This window comes from Carassius carassius, chromosome 18, assembly GCF_963082965.1.
Source record: "Carassius carassius chromosome 18, fCarCar2.1, whole genome shotgun sequence".
Lineage (NCBI taxonomy): Eukaryota > Metazoa > Chordata > Actinopteri > Cypriniformes > Cyprinidae > Carassius > Carassius carassius.
The window spans coordinates 33,309,645-33,325,709 of record NC_081772.1 but is presented as its reverse complement, the minus strand read 5'-3'; the positions used below and the strand labels follow the sequence as shown (position 1 = coordinate 33,325,709).

Here is a 16,065-nt window from a genome sequence, read left to right as displayed (position 1 = left end):
GCTCATTTTAATATACCTGCCATACATTGTCAATTTGTATATTGTCAATCCTTACCCACCTATTTGTATTTTTTTGTATTTTTTATTCCTTATTGTGTTTTTTGTTATTGTGTTATTGTTATGTTGCACTGCGGAGCTCTGTCACGAAAACAAATTCCTCGTATGTGTGAACATACCTGGCAATAAAGCTCATTCTGATTCTGATTCTGATTCTTATGCTCCACATTTTGGAGGAACGTGGGAGAGGGAAATCCAAACCATCAAGGGTGCACTTTGATCTATTTTAGGAAGTCCAGTAGTTACTGAGGAGGTTCTAACAACTGTATTGGTGGAGGTTGAAGAAATATTGAATTCCAAACCTTTAGGATATGTTTCTTCTAGTGTTGATGATTTGGATCCTGTTACTCCTAATTTGCTTCTAATGGGGCGGCGGGATGCTTCGTTACCCCAAGTGATTTATGCAGATTCTAATACTTTATCTCAGAGAAGATGGAGACATAGCTAGGTTCTGGCGGATCAATTTTGGACCAGTTTTATTAGGAATTATCTGCCAAATCTACAAATTCGCCAAAAATGGCAGCAAGATCAAGGTAACCTGAACGATTCTGATGTAGTCATGATCTTGGACCCTCGACTTCCCCGTGCTTTATGGCCCATTGGTAAAGTATTAAAGACTTTCTTGGGCAAGGATGGCCGTGTTAGAGTGGCTGAGATAGAAATCAAAGGGAAATCTTATGTTCGTCCTGTTAGCCGGCTTATTACTTTACCCTTTATTAAGGATTAGTATTGAGTATTATGTCATTGTGATTTTCTAGAATTGAAAATATGATGTCATATTTTGGGGCGGCTTTGTTGAAAAACCCATGACATAGTAATTGTAGCTCCACCCATTGTTGACAGCTGCACCCTATTCTGACTCCAATTAAGGGCCTTTAAAAAGGGTTGCTTTAGAGCAGCAATCAGTTCACTCCTTGTTGACTGCTCTGGATTCTTTCATATGGTGTTGTGGCTGTGTACAGATGTAAGTTTATTGTTTGTTTTGTATGGTTTGGATTTTGTTTGTAATTCCTTTTAAATGTTTATCTTTATTTGTTTATCTTGTTTAAGTTCAGAAACCAGTCTGATACACCTGTGGAAAGAATGATGTACTGGCACTGGTGAAATAAACATGCAAATGGATGTTGTCTCAAGGTGTTTTAACTGACATCCCATTGTGATGCTCCCCCTACGAATAAGCAGTATCCTAAGAGTCTTTTACACAAGCCCTAGATGATGGTTTTAAGTGGGTAAACAAATACATCAAAAATTACATACATTTTCAAGTGTAGATAGGTGCTAATTGTACTTCTAATTATATTTTAGGATGCAGCCTATTCTTGTAAGCATTATAGATAGTTTGTTTCTGGTGTAGAACCTTGTTTATCTTCATTTAATGCTGTATACTGAGCAGCAGATTATATTAAATCCATAGATACATATCTGTGGAAAAATGCATTGTTGGTCTGCACCACCTAGCATGCAGTCGTGAATTAGCGCAAGGTGAACAATCGTTTCACCTTCATCAGGTGATTTGCCTCACTTTTTCGCATTGCGCTCAGTGTGGAAAGGCCTTAAAAGGGTCCTATTATTCTCTTTCACAAAGTCTTGATCTTGTTTTGGGGGTGTACTAGAACAGGCTCTCAAACTAGGTTGTACGAAAAACACATTATTTTTCTCATATTTTACATTGTTACAACACCTCTCTCCCCAGTCTGGCATGAATGGCTTGAATAGTTCCTGTATCAAATGAAGGCCCGCCTTCTGAAATACGAAATGTGCTGTGATTGGTTAGCAGGGTCTATGTGTGTTGTGATTGGCTGCATTTGGCGCCTGGTCGGGAAATGTCATACCCCTTACCATAGCCACCTGCCAGCTTCAGTGTAAATATTGCATCATTATGAAACTTGAGCTTAAAGGGATACTCCACCCCAAAATGAAAATGTTGTCATTAATCACTTATTGAGACTCCCATGGACTGCCAAGTAAATAACAGTGTCATGGTCCATAAAAGGTATGAAAGTCATTGTCAGAATACTCCATCTGCCATCAGACGTGCAATCTGGGTTATATGAAGCGACGGGAAAACTTTTGTAAGCAAAGAAAACTCCTCCGTGTCTCTCCGTATCTCCATATCTTTTCTGTATCAGTCGCGCCACAGGGATATGCTGTTTTCTTTCAGATCAAAGCTAAATACATGTAGAAACAGCGCAACCTTGTGGCGCAGAAGATACATGAAGAGACATTCTCCAGTCTTCATTCTGAATGGAGGTGGATGGAGTTATGAGGTCGTCAGCTGAGGATCCAATGACATTACGAGGTTTAGTCACCACCTCTTTTGAATGCTTTGGTCATTGGTTAAATGATTTCAAATAATAATAACAAAATATAATTACATTTTTATTTTCCCACGACACAGCTAACAACCTGTCAGGGCACATTAATGGTTGGGAAACACTGGTGTAGACTGTGGGATGTGACTCTTATAACAGGGCAGCTCACTGACACTCACAGACAGTCAGATACAGAAAAGACAAACAGTCGCTCAATGCTGGATCAACAGAGTCACGCTTGTTTTGCTTACACAGGCCTCATGGACTGCAGGTGTTTGAAGAGCAATTTAAAGGACTTTAAATGGATGTTGGCCTTGCTAAACGGTTGCTAAGGTGCTCTGAATGGTTGCTAAGGTTGCTAGAGTGAGTTTACAGCAGGTCTTGTGTGCCTTTTGTTTGAACTGATTGACAAACATGAGACTCTGACCATTAGACAAGTATATGCTCCAAAGTCAAACTTATTTGTACAGCCCTTTCCACAAAACACATAGTTTCAAATTAGCTTCAAAGGAAATCAGGATGATCATATAGCCCTATGATTTCTGTGATGCCCAAAATGCAGACAGAATCACTATAAAACCATAAAAACAGAATTTACAGTATAACGCAGAATCCCACGGAATTTGTCAAATTTAGGATGAATAAATCAAAAACTAGCAACAAACAGAGTTGTTAACGGTCTTACAATGACAGCTGTCAGTGAAAACCTTATTTCTGAAATGTTTCTGATAAATTTTGGACACAGATGGACCTTCAAATAGGACTTAAGTACTGTATGCCATGGAGGGATTTATAAAAGATTACATATCACAATGCAAACAGGAGAATTATGTTACAGTCGTCATGATTGCAATGGCAACATCCCGGATCAACACCGTTCATATACTGATGTGAAAACAGTTTGCTATTTAGGTTTGTGCATTAGCATGGACTCACTAACTTTAACACGAGCGTTAGCTAGTTTTAGCCAAAAATACCTTGCTGAAGCACAAGATCACATTAACATTCTGCTTGAGCAGATGAAAAGTGTATCTTAAAGGGAGTATGATAACCAGAAAATTTACGCTTTCGTCTTCATTGCAATTGGGGTTGAATGTTTAGGGACATTTTGCTCTGTTTTTGGTTGGATTTAGGAAATGGAATAAAATAAATTACATTGCCTATCCTCTCAGGATAACTGAAATTAGTGTTACAAGTATTCCAGGCATATAGTTGTTCCATTTTTGTAGCATAAACACCATTAAACAGATGCGTGCTTCGGATCTTCCAATGTTTCTCTATGACGCTGAAACCTAAAGATGAGTCTGAGTTCTGCTCCCTGTGCAACTGATACTCGACTGCCATTGGTTAATCCATGTTTGAGGGGAGGGGCTTACTGATTGGCAGACCAATCACAACAGTGATGCGGGAGTCCTGCCTCCCTCATATATCGCTGCTATCGTCCCTACCTCATTCTGGTTCTCCTCACCGTGAAGATCTTATTAGGAAGCTATCCTCAGCAGATCATGTAAAGGGTAGCCACTAAACTGTTCAAGGATGAGCCGAATGTGGTTGCTTATTTGGGACATGTGCAAATTTAAAGTGAATATTTTCTTTCTGCTTTTCTTTCTCTATATCTTTTGTAGTGGGGACCAGCATGTCAATGCATGTTCCTTTTCAAGCAGCTCCTTTCTATGAATTACTCCCTTACGTTATGTGCTGTGAAGGATCGGTATGCTTTCCTGCCATGGTCTGGCAGTGCTATGGGTGAGTGCCCTCCCCCAATGAAATGTGTAGGAGAGCAGATGCTAAACTCTCTATTGACTGGCCATCTCAGCAAGAGAGCCAGGGCGCAGAGAGGGATTTATATGAAGGGAAGATGCTGTCATCATGCATTTCCCTAGTCAAGCAACTGATACCAGCCTTCCCAGCATGTGTTGCAGAGATGCGGAGCTTCTGGGACAAACCCTTCTCACATAGGGTACCTGTTAAAGCTTCCTCTAAGCAGGATGCTTAGAAGGAGTTGGGAATGTCCAATATTACGGATGACTCATGTCCTGGGAATAATGAATACAGGGGCAAATCTCCAGTCCAAGGGGAATCCTCTGTACGTGGAATGGACTCTCCACCCTCAGGTAGTGGACCAGTTTTGGGAGAGGTTCTGCCCAAACTGCTGTAGATGGAATACTCACTGCCCTCTATTCTTCTCTCTGACGAGAGAAGGTCAACCTATGGGTGTGGATGCTTTACATGTTTCCTCCACTAAGTTTGATCGTACTGACTCTAAAAAGAGTAAGAGAATGCGGGAAACTGTGGCTGATGTGATATCGGCCTCCTTTTGAGCAGATATATAAAACTGATTTAAAGCTCCTTTCAAAACGCACAAAATGCATGAGTAAACTTCATGCTTTGTTGGTTCATAACACATGTATTGCTATTTGCTATGGATTTCTCGCGAGTAACTCTCAAAACTAATCCAGCACTTGTGCCTAAAGTCAGCGAGTCACTTTTGCCTGTAGACAGGTGGATTTACTGGAAGAAGAAGAGAGGCTTCATTGCTTGTGCCCTGTCCGTGCATTGCATCTCATGGGCTGATTCTCATAAGGGTAAACCTATTTCTTGTCAGTGCCTGTCTCACTGGGTAGTGGAGGCTATCATACTGGGTTATAATAGCATAGGTCTTAGGCCTGAGGGCTAATAGTACCAGAGGTTTGGCTACCTCGTGGGCATTATTTAAGAGCATTTCAATTCAAGACATTTGTGCTGCGGCAAGCTGGGCTTCACCACACACATTTGCAAGATTTTATGAGCTCGTTATAGAGCAGTCATTGGCTCATTCCATCCTAAGTGTGTACAAACAAACAAACAAACACTTGTACAGAGGATGCTTTGTTTTTCACGTCTCTGTTCTATTCTGTGAATAGTGGAGGGCTTGTGTTGGTTGACATGCCTGCCGTGGACAGCATATCTGCAATAAAGGAGTTGTCTATATCCCATAATAAGATACTTCACTCCTGTTATAAGTGAACCCGGGGTTTCGATAGTAACCAAAAGTTTCATTTACTACACACATACTGAAGAGCATGTGACGCTCACTGTGTTTTCAGCATCTGCCATAATAATACTAAGACTGATAATAATAAAACTATTACTCAATAATCAATACAATAATCTCTTTCTATAATAATAATAATTATTCTATAACAATAATTTCTTCCATATTTCAGCACTCCAGTTTGTTTAATTTCCATCAGATTAAAGGATAAATTAAATTATTTTGTGTCTTCATTTGATTTCCAGAAAAACATTTCATAGGGCCCTATTGTTGTAATAATAAGAATAAATTGTTTTTTATGAATTTAATTAACTAAGACACACTAAGACTTTTTGATAGCTGACTGCATTAAAATGAAATCCAGAAAAATTAATATGGAAAACATAGAATTTGGTAAAAACAAAACAGATTACATAGGGCGCTAATGAAGTTAATGCTTATAATATCTTACGATCACCATGCCTTATAGATGCATTCAGCAAATTAGAGCTTGATGATAATATAGTTTATCTTTATGCAACAATATAAACAATCAAGCTGCTGAGATTTGCTATGTAGCATGTATGTGTACTATATATAAAGAGTTGGATACCTATGCATATATAACATTTCATATGGAGACTACACTAAACTGTACTAGGAACCCCAGCTTGTAACATCAGCTGCATTTGCTCTTGTGGTCAATGGAGTGACAGATGGCAGACTGGAAACTGACCTCTGAGTGCTGCTGGCATGAGCTGACAGAGCCGTGTTGATGTGCACATGGACAGCTGGACATGACGCAATCCTCCGCCAGCATTACACAGGAAACGTTTAATGAATGAGCGAAGACAGCCGGTCTGATGGACAAACTCCTGATTGCATTATTCAAATCAGACCGAGTCTGTTAATGGAAAATGTGAAGGCAACTTACAATGGCAGGAAAGCTTCACAGCTATATTTACTCTGTTGTGTTATCGACCTTAACACATTTCAGCTTAAAGCACTTCAACCAATCTGAGGACAAGACTTTTTATTAAAATCACAATGTCCTTGCATGCCTCTGCTCAACAATAGGGCTTCTGCAGGATCTCAGGACTTCAATTAATGGAATTTAATACTTCAATATGGTTTCTAAATGTAAACGTGAATATGAATATGGAACCACTACACACAGAATGTGGAAACTCTTACTGTATCTTCTGATGACACAGCAGAAAAAGTGCTGTTCATCCTCACTTTTATTTTTCAGTGCAAATGCCTTAAGATTCAAAATACATTCATGAAGAAACAAAATTACATAAAATAAGTCTCATTTTCTGAGAAATTGAAAAAAAAAAAAAAAAACTTCCAGTAGACTCAATCAACTGTTTCACACGTTTTCATACCCAATGACAGATTTGTTCTTGTTTTAAGCATAAACTCACTTCATTTCATTCAATTCAGAAAACAAGACTTTATATGCACATTTTGCATCTCAAGTACATCTTGATTTATGAACATTTTCATATCTATATTGGAAAAAAAGACAAAAATACTGAGAAAAATATTATTTTCTTTGCAATGAATGCAACATTTAATGCCATGACTTTATGAATTCAAGACTTTCTGCTCTGATTTAAGAGTTTTTAAGGCCTTCAATTTTGTCTTTTTGATGCAGCATTAGGACCTGAAGAACCCTGTAGTCACATGTGTCAAGGAGCATGAGCTGCTATCAGAGCACCATTAATCTCAGCCGTAATATGCAATCAGATGTAGATGAGTCAGAGCACTAACTTTCATAAAGACTCATCTGAAAGATGGAACAGAACTGCTGTAAACATGATAACATCCCACACATGCATGGCTTCTCCTAACTTCTCCCCGCATATCACACCACAGACAGCAGTACAAACACTACAGACTTTCCTGCCAACATCAGTCGAAGTGTAGTAAAAATGTGTTCGCTTCCACTTGAGATCTGAGTAAATGAGTGATCTAAATGGTAAATGAATCATGACAGAAACACTGGTGAGAAAGTGAGACATGCACCTCATTGACAGACTTTGATCAAACAAAACTGATCATTTTGGTTGCAGCTTGATGTCAAAACTGACTCATTTCAGCACATTCACCTCAATCCAGCATGTTGGGTAAGAACATTTAATCCAACCAGCTTGGTCAAAATAACCCAGCATTTTAAGAGTGTATATGGTGATATATATATATATATATACATATATTATACACATGCTGCCATGGTCCATGAACATAGTGAGACTGGGGCTAGTTGTCACACAGTGAGTTGTTGAAGTTTCTCTGGCAGTGCTTGAATATTTGGTCTAAACTGAGACTGAGTCTGTCCTCTAAACTAGAAACTTATGAAAATTAACCACAGTTTTACTACAAATAAAACCAATAAAACATGGTAACTATAGTTAGGCCATGGTAACCAAAAATCAAGCATGGTTTTATTACACTGTTATACAAATGGTAACCAATAAGCCAGAAAAAATGGTTACTACACTTTTACTACAATAAAATCATGGTTCATTTTCTTAAGGGAACTGAAAGGTTGAAGTGTTTTCTCACAGAGCAGGTGTTATTTTGCGATTTTATCTCTGCTGGCCAAAACAAGTATTTAACATCTGGATGAACAGAGGGGCATGTTGTCACAACACGCGTTTAATAAACGCTGGGGGATGTGTCTATAAGAAGAAAAAAACTGAACTGAACTGAACTGAGTTTGGAAAATAGGTGCAAGCTGATAAACATTCACTGCAGTGAGACTGCGCCAGAGCCCCGGGTCCCCGATCCGATTTCCCGACACTAAACCGCAGAACTTTCTCTATGACATTGTTTCGAAAGCAGGCGAAGAGGTGTAATGTTTCGCTTCGCTGTTGATCATACAGTCAGCCGGGGGACATACAGTGACCGCGAGCCCCTCACACACACACACACACACACACACACACACACACATGGAGCGCCTGCGTTACCTGTTTTAAAGCGCAGGTCTTCGTCCGTCTCGGAGCCGAACTCTTTCAGCAGAGACACGAACAAGATGCCGAACGCGTTCTGGATGCCGAACACCGAGCCGTTGCACCACATCGAGGCCAGCATCACGACCCACCCCCAGCCGCCCTCCGGGGGCTCGAACTCCCGTGGCGTCTTCTCCTCGCTCGTGGAGACTTGATAGTCGCCGTTCTCCTGCTTCACCTCCGGCTCGTTCGCGTCCTGCGGCGGCGCTGTCGCCTCCGGGGCGTCTGGAGCGGGTTCGGACTGCGTCTCGGTCATGCTGCTCCGGTCTGCGGTGTGAGAGCGCGTGCGTCAGTGAGCTGAGGATCTTACACTACCGACCGACTGACTTCTGCTGCTGCAATAACCATAAATACAGATCGGGCAGCAGGGGCGGGGCTACAGACCCACCGTCTGAGCCGGATCAGATGGAGAGGTTCTGATGGACGCGACGCGCGCGAGAACGCTGCAGCTGGACGCACTTACTCATGCTGTCAATCACACTGCTGAATAAAATCGAGATCATCTGCAGACTCTCAGACTGAGTGTTGAGGACAGTGCCTGCATCATTCAGCACGCGCCACTGTCCTCTGCTGTCCGCGCGCCGCACGCGCACACTGACACGTGCTCTGACCGGTGAACACAACAGAACCACAAACCACAGCTCACTGCTGCCTGACAGATCTCACTGGGTCTGCTGTGAAATACTGTAGGCCTCATCCGTCAGACACATAAAAGCCTCTTTCTATAGAAAACAAGTTTACGTTACTGGTTTGTTTCCCATACAGACTGTCAGTTTGTTTGTTTACTAAAAAATAGTTTACGCATAAATGAAACACTCGAGCCATCTTAGATGTAGATAAGTTTGTTTCTTCATCAGATTTGTAGAAATGTAGCACTGCATCAGTGTCTCATCAATGGATGCTCTGCAGTGAATGGGTGCCGTCAGAATGAGAGTCTGTGAAAAACATCACAATAATCCACAGCACTCCAGTCCATCAGTGAACATCTGGAGAAGACAAAAGTGAGGTGTCACCACTTGTCCTGTGGGTGGCAGTAGTAGATCTGAAATGCATATGAGTGTACCTGTAGAGTGAAGATAAGTTAGTCTGAGTAAAAGGATGTTGAAAAGCTATCTCTGTGTTGTTTGCGTTCTTACAAAGATATAACATATTGGAGACGAGGTTGCCATTGAATTTAAATCAGCCGACACCATTTCTACAAAATGTGGGTGAGCCACCAATGCCATTTAAGGCATGGATTCGTGTTTTCGAGAATTGTGTCTTGGCCATGGACGAAGAGCTATCAGAAGCCTGAAAAAACACTCTATTGATTCACTCCCTGGGGCAGAAGGCCAGAGACTATTTTACATGCTCACGGTTGCAGATGATAAATACAGCATGGCATTGCAAGCTATTCGCACATTCTTTGAGTCAAAAGTGGATGTGGTAGCTGAACGGTACAGATTTCACCAGCGAGGACAATGGCCTGGTGAAACTACAGATCAATATGTCGCGGCGTTAAAGGAGCTTGCGGTTACATGTGAATTCGGAGCCATGGAGGAGGAAATAATCAGGGATCAACTTGTTGAAAAAACCAATTCAAATCGCGTACGGGAAAGTTTACTCCTAGAGCTGGATCTTACTTTGAAAAAAGCTGTTACAATCGCCAGCCAGATAGAAACGGCAGTGGCAGAGGCAAATTGTGATGAGCAAATCGGCAAATGGCACAGTACAAGTGATTCAACAGTCACGTCATCAGCACAATAGATCTAGCCGCGAAACGGGGAAAAATGCACAGACATTACGAGGAGCAACGGCAATGCACTCATCTACATCTCAAGGGAAAACATGTTACAGGTGTGGGTCAAAATAGCATACTGACAACTTTCAAAAATGCCCTGCCAAAGACAATATCTGTAATGCATGTAAGAAAAAAGGACATTGTGCCAAAGTGTGCCATGGACACAAAAACGTAAGTGAGATTTCAATTCCTGAAGTGACTGTGCGACTCAAGCAAGATAATGTGTACTGTTCAGATTACTGTATGTGAAACAACACAGAATGTGGAGTTAATGCTGGATACGGGCTCAGCAGTATCAATTATTCCAATGTCAGTGTGTAATCAGTATTTTCCTAATGCTACCCTTGTGAAAGTGAACTTAGTGAGCTATGGTGGACACGCCATATCTGTAATGGGATGCATAGAAGCTGAGATCATGTATGACGAGCGGCGTGCTACAGCTGAACTGTTCGTTGTGAAAACTGGCACTGCAGTGTTGGGACGAGACTTGTTTGCGGCCTTGCAACTGCAGCTGTTAGATGGCCATATTCTTACATCGTCAAGCCGCATGATAAATTCAGCTGACATTAAAATTCGGATCCTGAGAAACTGACTCATTCAGCAGGATGTGATCGAACCTATTTAATCATCAGAATGGGTCTCACCAGTTGTGGTCAAAAAAAAAGATGGAAACATACAACTTTGCGTGGATTTGCGATAACCAAATAAGGCCATAGTAGTGGACAGTTTTCCACTTACATGGAAGAAATGTTTGCAGAGCTGAGGGCATCAACTGTCTTTCCAACGCTAGATCTTCAGAGTGCCTATCACCAAGTTCTACTGCATGAGGATAGCTGCAGCCTCACTTCATTTATCACGCATGAAGGCTTATTGAGCTGTAAGCGAGTACCTTATGGACTGGTGTCAGGGCCGAGTAATAGCCCTGCACTGACACTTTTCGACCCTGAGCTACACACTATCGTTACAACTGATGTTTCTAATTACAATCTGGGCGCCGTTCTCACCCAAATGCACCCAGACGGGTCTGAAAAGACTGTTGCTTTTGCACCACACACTCTCACACAGGCTGAACGCAAGTACTCCACAATTGAGAAGGAAGCATTAGGCTGTGTGTGGGCAACAGAGAAATGGAGAACTTGTTTTTACTTAGTTTACGTACAGACCACAGCCCACTCACAACATTGTTCACTTCGAAGGGACAAGGGTGAGCAGGACATCAGATTGTTCGGTGGTCAGCTAGGTTGATGGCTTTTGACTACTACATCCAGTACAAGCCTGGCCGTGAAAATGTTACAGCTGATTGCTTGTCTCGCTATCCATTACAGAGCAGTGACCCTGTGCTGGAGGATGATGTGGAAGTGGTTGCACTTACTTCAACCCTCACGGCCATATGTGCTGATGATTCAATATACATGTACAGTGAAGTACATAACTTACTGATGACCACATGGCCAAACTCCCCTAAGGGCCTAGGACCTAATCTGTTACCATACTACAAAATTCAACATTAACTTTTTTCTTAAGGATTATTACGTGGTAAGACATTTAGTACCAGAGTCTTTGCATGGGCAGTTCATTGCATTGGCTCACAAACTCATCAAGGCATTGTTAGAACCAAGTAAAGACAAGTATGGATGCCCAGGTTGAGACAGCCATTAAATCATGCATTACGTGTCAAACTCATGACAAGTCAGCAGCCATTCACACTCCACCACTTCAGCCTGTACCCCTCCCAGATGGAGCATGGGTAAGGATGGCTGAAGCGAAACAGGCGTTCCGAAGCTTTGCGAGATCCCGAAGCGCAGATGTGTCGAAACACTGATCCGATGCGTGATTCGAAACACCCATGTCACGTGACTATGACCAAACGAAGCCTCGAAGTGTTTCACTAATTGTTTCATCAGGTGTGGTCCGCCGAATCAGCGTTTGATTGGAACGGTCGGGAACAGACCACACAATCGCACATCTGTATAAAAGTGAAATAAACGCATTTTGACCTCGTGGGTTTTTGTGAGAGGAGTTTGACTTTGAGATAGCGGATTTTTGGTGATATAGTGACAGTGCGATTTGATTAGTTATAGGCAATTTAGACTTACATTTAAATTTACACAACACATTGACTGAGAGGCTAGAGACAGACAGAGTATACATATAGTGACACATTAATAGATACATAGATATAAATATATATAGACAGCTAGATTAATAGATAGATACATATATAGATAGATTACAGATACATATATAAATACATATATTATAGATAGATACATATATAGATAGATTATAGATACATATATAAATACATATATTATAGATAGATACATATATAGATACATAGATTATAGATACATATCTAGATACATAGATCGATTCATATATAGATAGATAGATTTGGATAGATAGATAAAATGGAAGCTCCCCAGAAGAGATGCCGTACATCTGTGATGTGGGAGCATTTCCATTTAGAAACCCCAAATAAAGTGAGATGTGTGTATTGTGATCGGCAGCTAGCCTACTGCAACAATACATCATCCATGATGCGCCATTTGAGGAGCACTCATCCTGCCATTTTGCAGGGTGCAGAGGATGGCATTCCCCCTGTACCTAGGCCTGCTACTGACACTGCTGGGCCATCTAAGCAAGGTATGCATTGTTTGGGATATAATTATAATTGAAATATAATTACAACCTTTTGGGACACTGTTTATAAAGTTTATAAGTTATATAAAGCACTGATTATAAACACTGGAAGGTTTCCAAATAATGAACCAGTAGGCTATACTTTTAATAGATGTGCACTAATTGAAGCTGTATTTTTCCAATGTATTTGTCTGAAAGTATGTTTTGTCTTCTCTTTTAAAAGTCAGACAGAGGGAATTGGATGAGGCTCTTATAAACATGGTGGTGAATCTGCAGCCCTTCACCATCGTGGACGATGAGGGATTCAGGGCATTTGTGAACAAGCTTGATCCAAGCTATGTCCTCCCATCCCGGAAGGTGCTTAAAATAATGGTCAGTGAAAAGTACAACAAAGCCAAGGAGAAGACAATGGAGGACCTACAAAAGGCCGAATTTGTTAGCCTTACAGCTGACATGTGGTCCTCCATTAATATGGATGGATATCTTGCATCTCATGGAGGCTAAAGCCTTGCTAATGGCTGAGTGGGGAATAACCTCCAAAGTTCAGTGCATGGTGACTGACAATGCATCTAACATGATCCTAAGTGCCCAGCTACTCCACCTTCGCCATGTCCCATGTTTTGCTCATACTTTAAATTTGATTGTGAAAAAGGCACTAGATCAAACCCCAGTCATCAATGAAATACGCCAGAAGGCCAGAAAGATAGTGGGGTTGTTCAGATCCAGCTGCAAAGCAAAGGACAAGCTTGTGGAGATGCAGAGCTTGATGGGAAGACCAACTCTGAAACTGATACAGGAGGTTGACACGAGATGGAACAGCACATTTGACATGCTACAGCGCTTGTATGACCAACGTGAACCAGTGGCTGCTGCACTTTCCAACTTAAACAATGATACTGCTCCCCTGACAAGTATTGATTATGACATTATTCAACAATCATTGTCAATACTGCAACCATTCAAACTCGCAACAACAGAGATGTCAGAGGAAAAGAGAGTGTCTGCTTCAAAGCTTATACCACTGTACAGGATGTTGCAGCACAAGCTTGCACAGAAAAAAGGAAATGCAACGCAGGAATCAACTGTTCAATTAGGTAGGCCACAATGACCATACTACCCATGTGATTGGCCATAACTGTCATATTATTGTCATTATTATAAATATGTGTTTCTCCTGTTTTGGCTCATAGGCTCACATCTGCAAGAAGGTCTGCACTCCAGATGTGGAGGTTATGAGAGTTTTAGAGCCTTGGCATTGGCTACACTGCTGGACCCAAGGTTAAAAAATGTGGCATTTGGAAATGCTGCCAAAGCCCAGGAAGCTGAAAAGCATATCACACTGGAGTGTGCTTCACTGATGCGTTCAAACACAAATCCTGGTGAGCAGTTTCAGTCTGTGTTATGTTATGTAATCTGAATCATGTAATAAAATATATCCTTCATATATGCCGTCAGTTTAGGATTTGTTACTAATTGCTGTTTTCATTTTTATTCAGACCCAGAAATGTCAACATCACACCCATCATCATCATCATCACCATCACCATCAACATCAACACCAGTAGAAACACAGGACAGTTTATGGGAACTTTTTGATACTCGCATCCATCAAACCAAGATGATACACAATGCTACAGCTGATGCCACAGTGGAAGTGAAAAAAATACATCAACGATGCGTATTTGCCCAGAACTCATGATCCACTAACTTACTGGAAAGAGAGAGCAGTAATCTTTCCTCATTTGTATGTCCTTGCAAAAAAATATCTTTGTATGCCAGCAACAAGTGTCCCTTGTGAGAGGATTTTTTCAAAGGCTGGAGAAATTATCTGTAAAAAAAGAAGTAGGCTAAGTCCTTCCACAGCAGATAAATTAATATTTTTGAATAAAAATCTCTAAAAAAGTGAGACATTGTGGCTTGATTTCTTCTATTAATATTCATTTTTCATGACCAAAATAACATTATGCACAGTGAGGAGCCTATAGGTTACAAGCTTCACATATTAGAACATTATAATAATAAAAAAACAACACATTTTTTAATGGCTCGTCAAGGTTGTTTCAGATCAACACCTGCAAGTGACCACTAGGTGTCACCGTTGAGACAGGTGTCGGATTGATTCGAAGCCTCGAAACAATATGGCACATTTGGTTCAACTGTTTCATTGGTTCACGAGGCCTCGATTTTGCCATCACTAAGCATGGGAGAAACTCGTTATAGACATTGTGGGGCCCTTTGACAAAGCTCCAGCAAAATGTCATTTTGCTGTAACTTTAGTGGACTACTTTAGTAAGTGGCCAGAGATTGCTTTCATGCCTCAGGTAACCTCTTCAGCGGTTATTCAATTTCTGTCGACTGTGTTCAGCCGTGAAGGTAACCCAAAGGAGCTGATCTCAGGTCGCGGCTCTCAATTCATGTCATGTGAGTTTGAAATGTTTCTTCAAAACCAAGGAATTATGCATCGAACTTCATCTGTGTGTTATCCTCGTGCCAGTAGAGAGGTTGAATGTTTTAACCGTACTTTGAAGCACGTGTTGCTAACTGCTTCCCTGGAAGGCAAAGGATGGAAAGAATTCACAAGGGAATTCTTACAAGCATACCGTGCTACACCTCATTCGACTACTCAGCGTTCACCTGCTGAATTGTTACACGCAAGACCGATGCGCACTAAACGTCACATTTTTGGATTACAGTAACTGCAGCATCTTCAACAACCATGTGTGCAGAACATTGTGAATCGAGTGAAACACATGCAGAAGAGCTCCAAAACATACACTGATAACAAGCATGGGGCGACGGAAGTGTCATTCAAACAAGGATCATTTGTCCAAGTGAAGCAACCAGGTATCCTTCCTAAGCTCCAATCTGCATTTTCCAAACCATTGAAAGTACTGGAAAAGACTGGTCCTTACATGTACAAACTGTCTGATGGGCGTACTTGGAATGCTTCTCACCTCACACCTTTCTCTTATGGGAAGGAGGAGAGTGGGGTACAGGAACTGGCTAACTTTGATTATGACTGTAAAATGCAAACTGCACCAGTGACTCAGCCGGAAAGACAGGTTAGAGTTAAACGAGCACCAGTATGGGCTCGGGACTATGTTATGAACTAAAGGGGGTTCATTGATTTCATGTGAATATTATTTTACATGAGGATATGTAATAAGGTAATGAATACCTATAGAGTGTTGTTCTGTAATGCAAGTTGTGCATTTGTGAAATTCAGGGGAAAATGTTAAG

The 16,065-nt window shown here is 41.1% G+C and overlaps 1 protein-coding gene across 1 annotated transcript in view; it reads right to left on the bottom strand.

Moving 5' to 3' along the window:
* The window catches only part of LOC132092818 (monocarboxylate transporter 10-like), a 44,321-nt gene extending 35,416 nt beyond the window's left edge, over nt 1-8,905 (bottom strand). Inside the window, exon 1 of the mRNA XM_059499242.1 lies at nt 8,361-8,905. Within this exon, the coding sequence (XP_059355225.1) occupies nt 8,361-8,658 (298 nt within the window). The 5' untranslated portion in view covers nt 8,659-8,905. The remainder of the gene's footprint in view (nt 1-8,360) is intronic.
* Nucleotides 8,906-16,065: the final 7,160 nt, after the last annotated feature.